Raw genomic sequence first — 17,173 nt, 5'->3', positions numbered from 1 at the left:
TGTCTTGTGAAGCATAGCTGTTATTCCTAATTGTGCCACTAATTTCAATGCACGTGTTATATACATCATGGTAACTGATCAAAAACGAGCAGCACTTCTTATTAAGAGTTCATGCATCTATGAGATGGAAGAAATGGCTGAAGAATTGGTCTGTTCAGTGGCTGGCATGTAGGCCACCATGGCATAGGTATTTCTTTCCAGGATTTGTCTGCAGATTACCAGGCTGTTAGGGACTATATTTCAGAAGACAAAATGCAGTTTGTATGAATGAATAGCAGAGTTATTCCTGATGCCATTTAATTCTGGATGATATCCTGTTAAATATTTTAAAAATGGAACCAGAAAGAGTGTGAACTCCTCTAAAGTTTAAACCAGTAAATAATAGCCATTTGTAGAGTGATTAATTTTACAAAAGCTGTCCTTTTGACATATCGGGGTGAGTTTATCTGTGCCAACCCAAAATTCAGATAGGAGCCTTACCACAGTGTGGCATGTAGATATGGATTTGTTTGAGTCATGAAGAAAAGTTCTGTCAAGTGTTTCCCACACCTCCAGCAAGATATAAAAGTTGAAGGTCTCGGGGATTTCCTTGCACTCTTACTTTCTGCAGCCTCTTGTTCTTATCTGAAAGAAAAATGAACGGATTTGTGAGTATATCCATTTTTATTCAACTTATTATAAGTTCCTTATTTTTAAAAACAAAAGGGTAGAGAAGATGATGCTCAAGTGGGACGGTACTGGGACTGATATGATCTGTGTATTGTTTCTTGGGGTTGCTCAGTGAGAAACTTGCATTTCTTGGGTGTACAGTAATCCTCTAGAGCCAGTGGAAGCATCATTTGAGCAAAGAGTGCTTTGATTAAACATCAGAAGGGAGATTTAGATAGGATTTAATAATTACAATTGTAGATGCAAATCAAGAAATAACATGTCATCAAGGAGAGACTTCCAAAAAGTACAAAAAATATAATGGTTAAGTTATTCTGCTTTTTCAGTTACAGGCAAAAAAGAGCCTAATAGCAAGAATTTTACAATGAAGAATTGTGTTTGTTTTCAACTAATACATGTTAAGTGGGTAATTTTTCAAACATGCTACAGCTGCTTCCCTTAATTGACAAACTGGGGTTTTTTTTATGGCACTGCCTGGTGTTTCTGTTGAGTGAGAATGCTTATTCCTTTTACAGGTTGCCGTTCTCGTTTTGCTGGGAGTCTTTTGGACTCAGACTTCTGCACTGAACGTAAGTAGACTGATAAGCCTTCTATGTACTCATTTAAAATGTATCGGATTACTGGGCGGCGGGTGAATATAATAGGAAGAAAAGCACAGAAGAAACTACTAAGATGCTTATTGCCAAGTGTAGAAGAATAGCATTTGCCAAAGGTGACAATCATATAAGCCAAAGAGGCAGTTCTGTGTAGGTCCATAGTAATGAGAAATTTGGGGGCCGTAAGTCCCCTTAGCTCAAGCTAAAATTTGGAGACTGTTGCAATCTCCAGCCAGTCCCTGCTACCACACATGACTGGGGTGCCTCGTGTTGTTTTTCCTTAGCCTGCCACGAGGGCCTGTCCCCTCTTTTCTCACCCTGACACACTCTTGCATAATTAATCTCCACCTCAAGGGCCTCCTGGGACTGCTAGAGGGTTCTTAAGGGATTTAGTATTTACATAAAGCAACCATACTTGTTTATTTGAGAGAAAACATTTACTTATAGGGCACCTTTGAAAGGTGCAAGCCAGATGATGAACAATGATTTTGTGTTTTTTACCAAAGACCGTTGTCCTGCGAGAACCTGGCACAAACTATGTCACTGGAACTATGACTATCCACAATGAGGAGAACATGGTTGAAGTCCATGTCCGTTCTGGCGTGTACTCCTCTGATACCATTTTTGACTACTCTCATGTAAGTAAATCTAAGAATCTGCCTAGACTGAGTCTCTGAGGAAGTTTTTAAACTCAGAAATTATTGTAGTGTATTCTCACTGTAAGTTGTCCTGAAACACTGTTTCTCTGAAGACTCCCATCGCCTTTCCTCCTCTTAGGCCATCTCTTTGTTTCACCCATACGATGGTGCAGTTTAAAAGACGGGTAATGAAACTTGTGGTGGCAGTTCATGAAAGTGAGAAGAGTGTTGCTGACCTCAATGAGGTCAGAGTTGAGAAAGGGCTGCCATCGCTCATGGATAGCAAGTGCAACAGAAATCTGTCGGAAAAGATGCTTCCAGTCTTACAGGCAGCCATTAGTGTGGGCAGGCTGCTTCCCTTCCCCAGAGCTGACAGTGGAACTGCAGAGTCCTTCCACCATTGTAGCCTGTGTAGGCACTTCATGTTTCTTCTAGCCTGTCCTAAAGAGTAGAGAGAATCAACTCATATTAGCGGTAGCCATTTTTAATTAATTAACTATAATTTTTTTAATCACAGGGATATATTGCAACAAGGTTATTTTCACGAAATGCCTGCTTTATCCTGAAAATAAATAAGGAATCCATCCCAGAGCTGCAAGAAATTGGACGCCTGGCTTTTGAGAAAAAGGTGACTTTGTAGCAAAACCCGTACTGTATCCAGGAATAAGAGTTGTGTGGTGTGATGGGAGCCCTCCAGCCTGCCTTCAAGAACAGCTGTTCTTAGGAGTGTCTCCTACTGTGTTGGCAATGATGAAGCAGATCTGACAAGATAGAACTTCAGGGGAATATCATATCGAACATTCTTTTAAGATAATGGGCAATCATGCCCGCCCCGTGGTTTTGTAGTGGATTGTCATTGTGACTAGAACTGTAAGATCCTTGGAAGTCCTTGGAAGTAGTGTAATTTGACTATTTTGAGGTGATCGCACTATGAGTTCAGACAGGCTTTTCCTTTTTTTCATTGTTATGCTGATATTTTGAGCTTGACATGACTTGAAATAATTTTGTTTGCAGAACAGAATTTAGAAATCAATTTACTTTGACCAGACTTTGACTTTCCTATTCAGGGAAAGGTTTCATGAAGGTGACTGGAAATACTGCCTGGAGATGAACTTGAGATCTGTCTCGTTCTATGGCAGCCTAAGAGTAGCTTATTTACAGCAAAACTTACTGCCAAATCACATAACTTATTATGATAGTAATACAGCTCAATTTTGCTGTGTCGGCAGAATTATTTGTAGTGAACTTTGTTTCTGAATAGATTGAAAATATTTGTTTTTCTTTAAAAGCACGTAGCTTCTTTACCTAATGCTTTGTTTGAGGCTGATTTTCAATTTTGGGGTTTTCTTAAAGGATGGCCTAGTAGAATGAAAGCAAAGCTACATTACTGATGATGTCTAACATTTTCTTTTTAGACTATGAAGACAATATACTCTCCACATAATGTGTGGGCACAGTTTCAATCTGGCCGTTCCCTGTTTGGGCGTATCAGAGACTGGATTGTCTATGGTAAACCCATTGAAAAACTCTGCTCAGGTCTGCCTCTCTACAAGCTGGTAGAGACTCAACGTAAGTTACACGATCAGAACACTGTGCTTCTGTTACAGTGCATAAGCACCTTTCTGTCCTTTAAACCTAAATCCACATGGTACCTTTGAGGCAGGAACATATTGCCCTGTTTTAGAGAGGAGGAGTAAACTACTTAGCAGGACTGAAAGGGTAAGGCTCTGGGATGCTTTGGAAAAATCTGATAAAGCACTGTTTTTCATCATTAGGCATCTAAATATCTGGAGCAGCTGTTCCCAAGGGGTTTGCCTGGTGTCAGAGGAAGCCGCTGTGTAGCAGCGGTACCCAACCTATGCCCTGATGATACAGTTGGTCCCACAAGGCATCTACTGTATGCCAGTGTGCTACCTGCTGTGTGTGGGATATGGGAAAGGAGGAGCACAGAGGTGATTGAAACCTGTGCAGACATTTCCTCCCTTTGAGTTACACCGTAAGTTTTACACAGTATCCATTGAGACCAACAGGAGCCTCGAATAGGACCATAATTAGGGATTGAAATTTGTGTATTTAGCAGACATTTCCTTGCTGGATACATTGATCTTGTCACTGATATCTTCATTTTCTTGTTTCTTTTAGCACCACTGAGTGAGCATGCCTGTGCCAGTGCAGGAATCCCAAGCATTTTGGGCATTAAAATTTGTGAAAAAGTCAATTAATCTGGATCTTGACAATTCTGCATGGAAATGGCTTGTTTCTTTGCATGCTTTTGTGATGGTAGTCATGTTCCCCAACTGGAACAAAACTTGGTGTTAGACTCTACTTGCCTATCCTAAGCTTTGAGTGCAACAAATCTATGACATACAAATAAAGATAATGCAGTAATTAAAATGCTTTGTCTTTTTTCTTCATCCAAAAGCAGAATGGGAATAGAGTGGGCCTTGCTAGTTTTCCTCCAGAAGAGATACGTTTCCCTTTGGTGCATTCCTATGCTCAGGCTGCGACATGACCTAGGCGTTAGTATATGCTTCTTGTCAATGAAGAAACAGTAACAGAATAGTTTTTTCCAGTGGAGAACTTCCCTTTGGCATCAGCACCCAGCCTCTTCAGGTGCTGACTCACCTTCTGTACAGCAGCTGGAGGGAGGGAGGGAAGAGATGAATGAATAGATAAAGGGAGGGAGAAGATCTCTGTTACCAACATGCAAAGAAACTTGAATTCTGCAGGGCCAGTGAAAATTTGTAGCAATTTGAATAGGTGGAGTAGGTCAGGGAGCTTTTTGCTTTGGGCGTTTTTCAAACCTGGATAGAGAAGACTGTCCCACTCCTAAAAAGTTCATAACCCAGAATAAAATTATCCTTTCACACAATGCCAGTGAAAAAAGAGCTGTGACCACTTGCTGAGTGCCCCACGTATGTTGGAGAGTAGTTTGTGTCAGGAGCTGTTTAAAATACCAGATGAGGCAGCATTGGTGCTGCCTGCCGGCTCTTCTGGTAGATCTCAAGTGAGTGGTTGAATTCCCACATCTTTTCCATCAGTGCTTGGAAGGAGTGTATATTTTGGGGCTGAAGACTAAGTGTTTACTGTTTATTGGAGCCTTGAATGGCTGCCAGAGGGCAAGGCATGCCTTTGGAGTTCAGGAACCTGGCCCCAGGTCTGCAATTTGTTATTTTCAAATCAGACTCCTGATCAAACCATCCGCTTTTTATTAAATGAGCATTTTATCATGCAGTGAAACTGTTCTTTTAGATTAATTGTATTCACAACTGGCTGCAGGTTCTTGGTGATCCAAAGAATGTTTCTGGAGAGTCAAACTTTGGTGATTAAATCCAGGAACACTTGTGTCTGCAAGATCCAAGATAGCCTGTTCACTTGTATTTTGAAGTGGAGCTCACTGATGGGAAGTGAAACTAGGAGTTGTAGTTGTGATGTTCTTGGCTGATGCGCGGAGGATGTGAAACACTTCAAAGCACTCTTTGAGAGCACTGCTTGGCAAGAGTACTCGTGTGGGTTGTGACTTTCAAAGCTTTTGTGGTTGCAGTATCCAGAAAGGCTGTTGTTTAAGACTGTTAAAAATCAGTTGGAAGCCCTAATGCAGTTTCTGAGTGACAACTGTCATGTGTCAACCCTTGTGTATTCTTCTGCTAGAGACCTGTCATGACCTCCATGCCCCTGTCCCAAGTCAGCCAATCTCTTCAAAATATAGAAAATAACTGTCTTAATTATCTTGGGCTTTATATATCTTTGGAATATTTCCTTAGAGATGCTGACCTGACATTGACCATCCGGTGAAAGTTTGAAGACGAGAGATTGAAGTAGATCCCAGAGGAACAAACTGGTAGAGCTTCCAGAGAGGCAGCCTAGATGAACTAACAAAGCTGAGTCTTATTATTCTAACATTATTATTTAATTCAAAGTTATTTAAAACAATTAGTCGATGCAGTCTGGTTTTCTGTCTAACTGCAGTATAGATGAATCTGAACCTTTACTCTGTGTGCAGGGTAATAATGGTCCTTTGAGACTCTCATCCTGTTGCAACTAGTTTATTCAGAATTAGTTACTTTAAGGCAACCCTCTACATTCTACATTCATTTATTAATGGAACAGTGTTCTGAGACACTGAGATCTGAATAAAACAACAGAGTGCTTATGTGTGGTTATAAAAGATGCAGGGCTAAACTCTTCCGTTGACCCAGGGGTAAAGACCATTACTCATGTGAAGAGAGTCCTATTCTCCTCTTGCAGAGTTGCTTACAGATCATGAGGCCTGTTCTGAATGGACAAAATAAGGGATGCATTGCTCCCTTGATACTATCAGTGGGAAACTGAAGCACAATCAGTGCTGTATGGTTTGACTGCTACCATGGAGATTGTCTGTGGCCGAGGCAGGAACTCAGTCCAGCTCTTCAGTCTTCACTGATGGCTTAAAAAATCCTTTTCAGTAGCTTGACTGAATTTCATTTAAATTATAAGCATATTTGAGGTCTTACATTTTTTGTTTAGAAAGTGTTGCATATACATCTAAAAGCTTACCAATAAGCTTGTAGTGTTTACTGCCTACTAATTTTGAAGGCAGTGTTACAAGCTCAGTGGATTTGCACTCAATACTAGAGCAAATAGTTTGACAGAGAACTCTGAAACAAGTCTCAATACCTCATTATCTGACATCTAATTCTGTTTGAGTTAGGGAGCCAGTGTTTCTGCCCTTCGTATACTCAAATGCGGAAGAAGATTGCTTCTAACTTTTATTTTAGTTCACAATCTCATTGTATCAGTCAGGCCTGTTAGCAATATATTTGCATTTTGACTACTGTGTTTATGATTTGATAACTAATGCTTCAGCCACCCATCTACTCTCACAGCACCTCTGATGCCATGGTACACAGCTTACAGGAAACTGTCCTGGATGGAGCACCCAGGAGGCAGATCTGTTGTGACGTTGCTGTGCCTTTTGGGGTACAGCTCACAACAAAGAGAAAAGGAAGCACGGGAAGAATCATACCACATGACCCACATGCCTGTGTTCTCCTTCCCCCTGTTTTTCAGCGGATGGTCTGTTTTCACATGAACACGTGGATGGGCATGTTACAGCTCTGAATTTACAGACCTCAAGCCTGGGCCTGTTGGGATCACCAATGTATCATGGATTTCAAAGATCATGCTAGGAATGGCTGCAGAGCAAATGAAATTTATTCTGAATTTAGTAACTAACTATAGGACAAACAGGAATGTACACTCAGCTCTGAACAAAAGCAGAGAAAAGGACCTATGCAGGAGAAAGACTGTTGATATTTTGTCTATTTGATACTGTAGTTTGCCAGTGATATTTCCTGCTATTTTATTCTTTGCTGACTATGCCACAGTCTACCATATGTTTTACATACCTGTCATAGACTATAATTAATCTATTTTTCTATCTTGCAAGGTGATGGATATTATTACTGGGCTACAGGGAAAGACCAAGGAAGTAAAAAGCAGCAACAACAGGTAAGGTGTCCCTGAAGATATGGTCCATCTGTGGACTTAAATAACTAGTCTGAAAATGTTTTCAAGCTTTAAATCCACAGCCTCTCAGCAAAGGATCTGGACTGAATGTTCATGATCTGAAGGAAATATATAGCTTTCATTTTATTTATCACTTAACTTAGACATGTTCTATATAATATGAAGCATCTGCTGTCATAAAGCTCATTAGGTATCAGTAGCTTTAAGGATCTTTTTACATTGTGATCCATGAGATTCCCCTCTGGAATGGATGGAAAATTCCCACTGATTTCCACAGGAGGGACCCACAGAGGATTGCAGCCACTTCCTCAGTGGAGAGCAGCCAGCAACCATTCTCAGAAACAGTGGGAGAGTTATGTTCACAGTCAACAAAGCAGAGCACTGCCTCAGGTTAACGTGCAGTGGATAACATGAGGCTTATTAGCCTTAAGCGTATGATTAACACCTTGAAAATAACACAGGCAACTGGTGTATCTGCATCAGAAGAGGGGCAGGGCTGTGGTGATCCTACCAGGAACCCAGATCTATCACAAAAATGAAGAAAGCAGCCAGTGCACAGGCTTAGATCCTAAAGACATATTGGCTGAAAGGGTCTAGAGAGGATGAGAGTATCAGGATGTGACTCTTATTATCTTGAAAATTACCTGAACATTCCAAGATCTTCTCCCCATCAAAGTAAAATGTGTGTTTTAGAAGTTTAGCTAGCTTCTCAGCTAGGCTTGTTCTCTAAAAGGTGAGCAATTTGTTTATGTGGAAGGGAGCACATTGGGAGTGTGTCTGGGCGTGTGTATCTGTGTGTGTGTGCATTGACAGCTTTTGTAAGTTAAAACAATATTTATCCTAAGCAGGACTATCAGAATAATGCTGATTATTTGCTCCCAGCTTTTTTAAAAAGCCTGAAAGGTGTTTAAAGGCATGCCTGGAATCCAAGCAATGGTATCATTGGATGCACACTGACAGGCAGCTAAAATATGTCGAGCATTTGGGGAGGGCAGAATTTAGCACACATTCCAGTCACATCTCCAACAATGCTGCAATTAACCTTTCTTGATCCTTATACATATCAGTGGGCAGGAAGTCTCTAGCCCCTCACTGCCAAGGGCACCCATCTATCTAGTCACCTGTGCTGCACGTTAATCCAAGATCTTTTTACCACTGAACCCATTCCACTGAGAACCTCCCACCACCAGGTCCCCAAATTTCCCAGTGTATAAAACTATTTACCAAGGTCAAGGTATGACGCCTTTGCCAATTGTGGTCATTTTAAAATCAGAGATTAACCCAGAAACTCTTACCCTGTGAGCAACACCATTTACATGAAAGAGACTGCTTAAATACGGAGGAATGGCAGATTTTCGTATATTTTGTCTGATATGTAAAAACAAGTTTTCCAGTTTGTATCAAGTAATGAAAAGGGACAGCTATTAACATTAGCAAATTTTCCCTTATAGGAAAAATTTCCATGAACAGAGAAAAACGAAGTCAGGCTGGAGAATCAAGCCTGCTATTTGAAACAAAAATTGTGCAGTCTGGGCTGGCAAGCCAAAGATGTGAATGAGTGTCCTCATTTGCTAGGTCTTCCTACCCTTTTTGTACTAACAACGTATAGTCATGAGGAAAAAAAATCATCCCTTAATTTTAGAAGACAAAAACTTGCCTCTTCAGTGTGTCTCTGTACCCACTAACCACTCAGGAGCAAACTGCTGTCGTCAAGCACCGAACAACACGCGAGATCCTTGTGCAAGAAGAAAAGAGGACACATTCCAGTAAAGGGAAGGTACATGCTCAGTTTGAATTAAGGTGCCTAATCTTCAATAGATTTTAAATTACTGTACGGAGAGGAGGTGAGCTGGGGTTTGAACGGTTACTTGCTTAAAATAAGTAAATGTCTTGGCCAGTGAGCCGTACCAGATTTTCCAAGGCATATAATCCAATCCTGGTGGTACATGTTTGCTTTCTAACTGAGTGTGATTTCGGTTGATTGACCACTAGATGGCAAATTGTTACAGTAACCTCCACAGTTATGTTTTTCTTACTGCAATCTGAATCCAGGGTTGTTATTAAGTGAGATCTTGCTGTCATTAGGTTAGTAAAAACACTGATTATGAGCAAACCATAACTCAAAAATAAAATAAAATAAAACCTTGTCAACCTGAGATCTGTTCCCCAGGAAGTAAAAGCTGAGTCAGGATGCAGAAGGTTAGAATTCTTTGTTTTAGATTTCCAAACTAGGGGGATGTTTGTTTTCCTGTGTAGCGATGCCCTATTTGGTGACTAACTGAACTGTTTTTCAATCCCTTAATATTTGTTATTTCTTCTCTTTACTGTCTGTATGTATATATTCCATTAGCTAATGAGACATTGCATTTGCACAAGGTTTATTAATGAAAGATTCTGAAGTGTTCTAGAGACATAAACAGCAAAGATTCACAAGATCTGATATGAATGAGTGAAATCTTTTCTCCTTCAGAAAGGGATGCAGCAATGATTGAAAGATAAATCTGACACAGGCCAATGAGCAGGTAGGGGGGAAAGCCCCAACACTTCTGTGTTCTTCTTATCTCCCTCTCCTTATCACAACCTTGTTGCGACCAAGTGAAATCTAACCAGCCTCATCTGTCTCTGCCCCTGCCCAATACTGCTTAGCCAGGCTCTTGCCTTAAGAATAACCTACAGAGGAATTATGTGCTCTTAGCTTGGTGCTTGGTTAGGGTCTTTTTCAAGGGCACCAGGGGAGAAAGGGGCCTGGCAGTCTGGCTGGGGTTTTGTAGCCAGGTCTCCGTTCCTTGCAGGCAGGTCCTGCTGTTCTTAACACTCATCATGGCCACATCCTCTGCTGGTTTTAGCATCTCTCTTCCTATTCTGCAAGTTTAAGAGCAGTGTGGGCAGCAGGTCGAGGGAGGGGATTCTCCTCCTCTGCTCCGCTCTCATCAGACCCCCCTGCAGTGCTGGGTCCAGCTCTGGGGGCACCAACAGCAGAAGGACACGGACCTGCTCGAGCGGGGCCAGAGGAGGCCATGGAGATGCTCGGGGGGCTGGAGCACCCCCCTGTGAGGACAGGCTGAGAGAGTTGGGGGGGTTCAGTTGGAGAAGAGAAGGCTCCGGGGAGACCTTAGAGCGGCCTCCCAGGGCTTAAAGGGGCTACAGAAAAGGGGGGAGGGACTCTTGATCAGGGGGGTAGGGATAGGATGAGGGGTAACGGGTTTAAACTGAAAGAGGGGAGATTTAGATGAGATCTAAGGAAGAAATTCTTCCCTGTGAGGGTGGTGAGGCCCTGGCACAGGTTGCCCAGAGAAGCTGTGGCTGCCCCCTCCCTGGAAGGGTTCAAGGCCAGGTTGGACGGGGCTTTGGGCAACCTGGGCTGGTGGAAGGTGTCCCTGCCTGTGGCAGGGGGGTGGGACTGGATGGGCTTTAAGGTCCCTTCCAACACAAACCAGTCTGTGATTCTGATTCTTTTCTGTGCTCTTTCTCTCAGCTCAGTAAGAGGCAGCAGACTCATGTGACTTGGCAGTTCCCACTTTATTTAATTTTCTGAGGGTGTGTACAAAGAGAGGAAGGTGATTCAAACCTATTGAGTGGGGACATTATGTTGCTCCAGCCATTTCTTGTTGGACAGAAAAGCGGATGTAGCATAAAGCAGACCCATTTGTGGCTATGCTCAGAGTGGAGAAAGCATCCTTTAACGCTTACCGGCTGGTACTAGGATGAGAGCTGATGTGGGGATATAAAGGAGGGTAGAGGAGTAAAGCAGTACAATGGGTTTTTTTGAGCAGGTTTTTGTAATTCAGATAGCTGCCAGGACAGCCCAGACTATAAAGGTAGCTAAGGCCTTTATCTGTTTGCAGGCTGTAAATCCTGCCCAGCAGTTCCCAGGTAGGACACAGTACATCCACCCTTCCCATACAAACCACGATAGCCACGACGCCAGCTGCCGGGGAGTTTCCTTTTTCTCCTGCTGGCACCTTTGTATAGATGGTCACATAAGGATTGTTAAGAATTTAAAAATATGTTTAAATTGAAACATAAGGGCGTTAAGGCTTGAGCCAACAGTGGTAGCCAATAACCTTTTCCATCCCCTGTGATAGGAAGCAGAGGCTGTTTTCACCTAAAGAAGCTCCCTGATTCAGAAACTCACCCTGAGCACACTGGGAGGTGTTTGACAGCAGCACATTAAGCAATGTCCCTGGGTGCAATACACTGAGAGCTGAGCCAGGGCGCTCTGCCACTCCGTCCAGATAAGTTGAGCCCTTTAACACCAGGGACTGTGAGGGGCTTGTTCCATGCTCTCAGTGAGATAAGCTGCCATCCACGCTTCACAAGACACTCCTATCTGCCAAGCCGCTCTGAGAAAAACTGGGAGATGTGCAGCATGATTTAAACCGTGTTGCAGACTCCCCCAAATTACAATCCTAAATGTGGGGGTCTTGCTAATTAGAAATGAGGGACTACCAGAGGGTTGGGATCCTTCAGATAGGGCAGTGTTTATGCATAGCTTGCAGGTGTTAAACAGCTGTGAAGGAGATAACTACAATGCAACAAGAATGATAGAGCTAGCAGTACTAGAGTCTAAAAAGTGGGAGATTATTAAAAATTCTCCAATTAAAATGTATTTTCATGATCCCAAGCCTCACAACTGTTAGTGCAGAATAAACAGGACGTGAGAGAGAGCAGCCTCTATCCGTATGCTACCACTAAAATGGTCTCACTCTGATGTGACAGCTAATCAATAAACAATCTGTGTATCAATGAGGTAAGTTTCCTGGCTGTAAAGATATTTGCATAGAGCAAATACACCTATGGACTCTCATTTTCCCTGCCCATTGTGATTTTTTTTTAAAGCTGTCAAATTAAAGTTACATTTTTGATGTGCTAGTAAAATTTGGAGTGCAATTAGTCCTTCAATCTGTTGGTCTTGGATATGTGTAAGACTTTTTTAGGGGAGGAAGATTCAGCAGTTGCCTTGTGAAGTTGAATAATTAACAGCATTTGATCAAATTCCTCGGTAAGCTGATACATAAGTATTCTGAATATCCTAAACAATAAAGTTGCAGAAGCCAGACTAAGAAAAACAGACCATATTTGGAATTTTTACTGCAATTGAAGCCAAAATTAATGAGTAGTTCTATACAGTTTCCCTTAAAAAAAGGTAGAAAAGACAAAATTTGATATTCAGTTGCATGGCAAACATAAATGAGAGAGGCTGCTGACAACCCTAATTTATCCAGAATAATTCCAATCATCAAGTTGCAGAAACTGAAATGTCATACATTTTAATGTCTGAATTTTTAGGGCTGTACTTAACAGTATTTTTTACTGAATCAGTCTCTTCTACTGTTATGTACCACTTGCTTTCCCTTTTTGATCCCAACCCTAACATCAGATAAACAGAGCAAATATTAGACATGCTTGTCTAATTTTCCCTCATGTTTTGTTGAAGTGATTACAAGCTGCTGGCTTTGTAATTACCATCTTGTGCTGAGACATCGACTAACGCTGCCAGAAAATATTCCATCTCTGCTTAGTACTCAAGTTGCCAATTAAATAATTTCAAGTTATTAATCAAAACTGTCAACAAAATAATTTTGGGTGAACAGAGCCTGTTTTCGTCCAACCCATTGTTCAAGATTAAGAATCCATAGTTCTAAAAACCAAGGACAGGATAAATTTGGTAATTGTTCCCAATAACTTTGTTCTTTTAGGGCCGTGGGAGCATTTAAATGGGAGTTCTCATTAAGGAAAAGAATGGTATTCCTCAAACAGCCCACTTGGACATATAGCTGACAAAGAAAGAGGAAAAATTTTGGAGATTTTTGTGAAGTTTTGTTCAGCAGTCTTGCTTTTGTCAGTGTCACTGAAGCTGCTCAGAGAGTTGCCTGAAGTTTAACACCCGCATGAATACCCAAACTCCATAAAATAACTACTTGATGAGAGAAGGAATTTCAGAAATGTAAAATTAAAACTTTCTCTTGACCTTTTTCTGTTAAACAGTTCTGTGAAGCAAGTATGATAAGAAGCCTGCAGAGTCAAAACTCCTGGGATTAAGCAGCGTGCCTACTCTGCTGTTCGTTAGCATGGCAGTACAATCACTTTCTGTGTGAAGATCTCAGAGTAATTGATTTATTTTTGACCATGTCTCACCAGGTTTGAATTGTCAGACTGAATTAATTGTGTCACCTTTAAGGGTACTAAATTTTAAATGACTTTTTAATATTAGTTAAGGCCTCCATTTGCGTGAAGGCATATCCCTAGATAATGGGAGTGGAGACGAATCAATAGATTTCTTGGGACTTCTCCCACCCCATAAATGATACAAGCAAATATTTAGCTTACTGCTTAAATTGTCCTGAATTTAAGCATTTTTATTGCCTGTGTTAGTTCATCTTGAGGCCTAGCAGAAAAAAAAAAGAGCTAAATGCCAGAATGTACAGAGGCAGATGCAAAAGCAAGAGCCTGCTTTGCCATTCTCATGTAACGATCTAAGAATTTTCTGCATGTCATTCTCTGACTGCAGGACTGAGCTATGTACTTGAGTGCGTGCTAGAAATTTCCCGATTAAATACAAAACCAACCCAACCACACAAGAAAATGGCAGCTCTTCCAAATAACTGCTTGGAGAATGGGCACACAGGGGGCTGGGACTGATGGTAACGATGAGGCCATGAGCTCGCAGTGATGTTCCTGTACATGACTGACAGGACACTGACAGGGAAGCAACGTCCAGCTATTTCCAGCTCTTTTCTTTTTGTTTCAGTTGCTCAGGCTTTGCGCTGGTTTGGAAATCTCTGTTTATTGTTATTTATCTGTACTGCCGCGTGGCCAATGACCCGCAGCTGAGAGCAGGTTGCACTAGTGCAGTTGCACACCGATGGGCTCCTTCCTAGAGCCCGGAGCTTTTGCTACCTCAGCAGAAAAAAAAAGGAGAGTGGAAAGGGAATTGCCAGTATAGTGCAGGTAGTTTTTGTGCCCGTTAGTGTGACTCCCAACTTTTCACTTGCCTGGAAATAGCTGACGAAGACAACATGCTGCTGGCTTCCCATATAAAGCTGTTGATGCGCGTTTCAGTGTCGTCTCTGGGTCAGAAGGAGGTTGGGTTTTACAGTTTAAGTAGTTCCCTGTCCTTGTGGCTGCACAGTGACTTTCCTTCTCCCTGTTTTCTTTTTCTCAGTCACGCTGGTTTTAATGCATTGCTGGGCTTCTCTCTTCCCACTCTTTCATTAAATACTATCTTTTCATTTTCCAGTGACATCTGAAATCTGAATAGAGAGCTGCTGGGAACAGCCCATTTATGGAAAGGAAATCCAGAGCAGCCATGAACCGAGGCATACAGGAATCAGGACTTAGGCAGATGCAGGAATGGAAACTAATTTTAGTTATTCCATTGCAAGCTCATCACACTGTCAGTGTCACACTCTTCTTTATCTCCCATATCACACCCAACAGTTACCTCACGCCACAGCTATCTCCTGACAGAGACCATTGTGAGGCATTTTTGTAATAATTTCATCCCTGTATTTTGGAGAACTTCAAATCACATGTTGTGATGGTTGCTAGAGCTTGCATCACTCTCCTCCTTCCCTGAAATGGCATAGATGTCTGTGGTGCCCTGATTAGAGAGCAGCCTTGAACTGAAATCCCTGTATTTACACAGCTTTTGAACTGGATTTCAGGTTTGCCCGGTACGAATGTTGAGATTTGATCCAAGTGCAGCAATAGGGATGTGTCTTATACCTCCTTACACTGTGCAGTGGAAAAATATGTGGGGTTTTTTTCAGACTGATCTCAGTGATTTCGAGCACTGATTAATGTCACCCAAGGCACTCCTGTTCTTCCATTAAAACACACCCTTTTCTTCTTTATTAATGCTATATTACTTATGGGCAAAAGCACTCACGTGGCTGAGAGTGACAGCTCTCTGCATCATATAGAAAAGACTCTCAGGCTTGACGTTATTTTTTTCTCTAAGGTTTTAGCACAGAAACCAAGGTTCCCTTGTGCTGTAATGCAGGAACAGGATGGGATGGGATATTTTCTTGTGGTGAAGCAGGACACTGCATTTTCAGTTCTGGAAATTGAGGCACAATTGCTGGCTCTGCTATCTGTCCTCTGCTACCTTGGGCATGTTGTTTGATAAATTTTCTTCTGTGAAACAGGGATGCTTCCCTCTGCTGTCCTGCGTGCATCTATATACAGTGTCCATTCTTGGAGGATGGGATTTCTTTCTTATCTATTGCACACGCAAGTGTCTAACTGTGCTGCTGAAAAACAAGCATAAAACTTAAATGACAATTGGAAAGCTCTTTGAGATCATAGGATACTGGAAATGTTTGATGCTTGTTAGGTTCCTGGCTCACCTGCCCTAAATACGGGAATTTGGAATTGCAGTTTGAAGATCTATAAGAAACATCCCCAAAAGCCCATAGTGGGTGAGAGTCCTTCCCTAGTGAAATCTGAAATTAAATGCTCTTACCTCCACATTCCAGCCACAGTTTTGCCTGGGATATTTATATTCATATATAAGCAGGGCAGGCAAAATTTTAATATGCTTTCCTCCTCCAATAGATTTAATTGAATATTTTTTCATCAAATATCTCTCTTCAAATATTTAAAAAAAAAAAAAAAAAAAGAGAGGCACTCTAAGGAATATCTGCTTTTTGGTAATGCCTCTGTATTTCAACCAAGAAAAATTCTGTTTTCCTCTACTGAAACCTCTTTGGGTTTGCTTGCTGGTGTTTTCTGAGAGAGTCTTTCAATAGAATCCATTAAAAACAATCATAGGAAAAGGGAAAAAAATAGAAAAAAAGAATCAGTTTTTTTCATGTTTTTAAATAAACCTTATATGTAATAACAATCTAATTTTAAAATCTTAATTAAATTTGTAAAGGTATGGACTACTGAACCAAAATCCACCTAAGTTTACATGTGGAGAAATTACATGTGACATTATAACTAACTGGCAAACTTTCTTTTTATTCTCTGAAGAACTACTCATGTCCAGAAAGCCCAGAACACGTACACAAACATTATTTCCTTTCTCCTGAGAAAGTTTCCACACCCCAATCTGCTCTGAGTGTTTTAGTGAGAGCAGGTGTTCCTCCATTCCAAAAATCAGACTAAGGAAGGGTGAAGATGCTTAAAAAGCACTTCACATTCTTTTTCCCCACTTCCTCTTACCCAGAGGAGCATCACACCCTTTCAATCTTTTATATCGTCGACCTTGACACTTTGTAAAGCCCTGCTTCACTTTCTAGCCTTTCAGCACCGAGCTTGCTTCACACATTCCTACTCAAACCCGTGCTCTTCTGCTGCCTCTTGACAGAAGAAGCCGTGGAGGCATCGGCTTGGAGGAAGTTGTGGGGTGCCTGAGATTAGAGTCTATTTTGGAGCCCCACAATCTTCAGGAGTGACCCTTTCGACAAGTGAGCGGTTCCCAGAGCTGCTGCATAGCCCTGGCTACCGCTGTGTCCACTGCGCTCGCGCTCACGCCCGATGCTGCGAGGAGGAAAGGCCTCTCTCTGCTCTCAGGGCTGATTTTCCCTTCCAGTTCTTCCCACGGCATACGAGTGGAGAGTGTCCAACCCATGGTGCCACCTCCACCAGAAGCCAGCTCTGACAGGAAGGGCAAAACGTTAATTAAACAGTGCTGTATGTGTGCTGAGTGTTCCCTAACACTGCCAGCCTCAGTGCAGAGGCTTAGCTTTTCGTAAGCTGTGTTTTCCCATCTACAACTGCAAATTAATTGGAGAAACAAGCACAAACTTCCTA

At 41.8% G+C, this 17,173-nt stretch overlaps 1 protein-coding gene across 1 annotated transcript; it reads left to right on the top strand.

Annotated features, from left to right (window-relative positions):
- Nucleotides 1–582: 582 nt before the first annotated feature.
- On the top strand, nt 583–4,244 carry GKN2 (gastrokine 2). Its single transcript, XM_074852216.1, has 6 exons — nt 583–647; nt 1,185–1,238; nt 1,772–1,903; nt 2,421–2,531; nt 3,319–3,472; nt 4,046–4,244. The coding sequence occupies exons 1-6, from the start codon at nt 636–638 to the stop codon at nt 4,123–4,125; spliced, it is 543 nt and encodes a 180-aa protein (XP_074708317.1). The 5' UTR covers nt 583–635; the 3' UTR covers nt 4,126–4,244.
- Nucleotides 4,245–17,173: the final 12,929 nt, after the last annotated feature.

This window comes from Strix uralensis, chromosome 28, assembly GCF_047716275.1.
Source record: "Strix uralensis isolate ZFMK-TIS-50842 chromosome 28, bStrUra1, whole genome shotgun sequence".
Lineage (NCBI taxonomy): Eukaryota > Metazoa > Chordata > Aves > Strigiformes > Strigidae > Strix > Strix uralensis.
The sequence above is the reverse complement of the archived record's forward strand: the minus strand, read 5'-3'. Positions and strand labels throughout refer to the sequence as shown.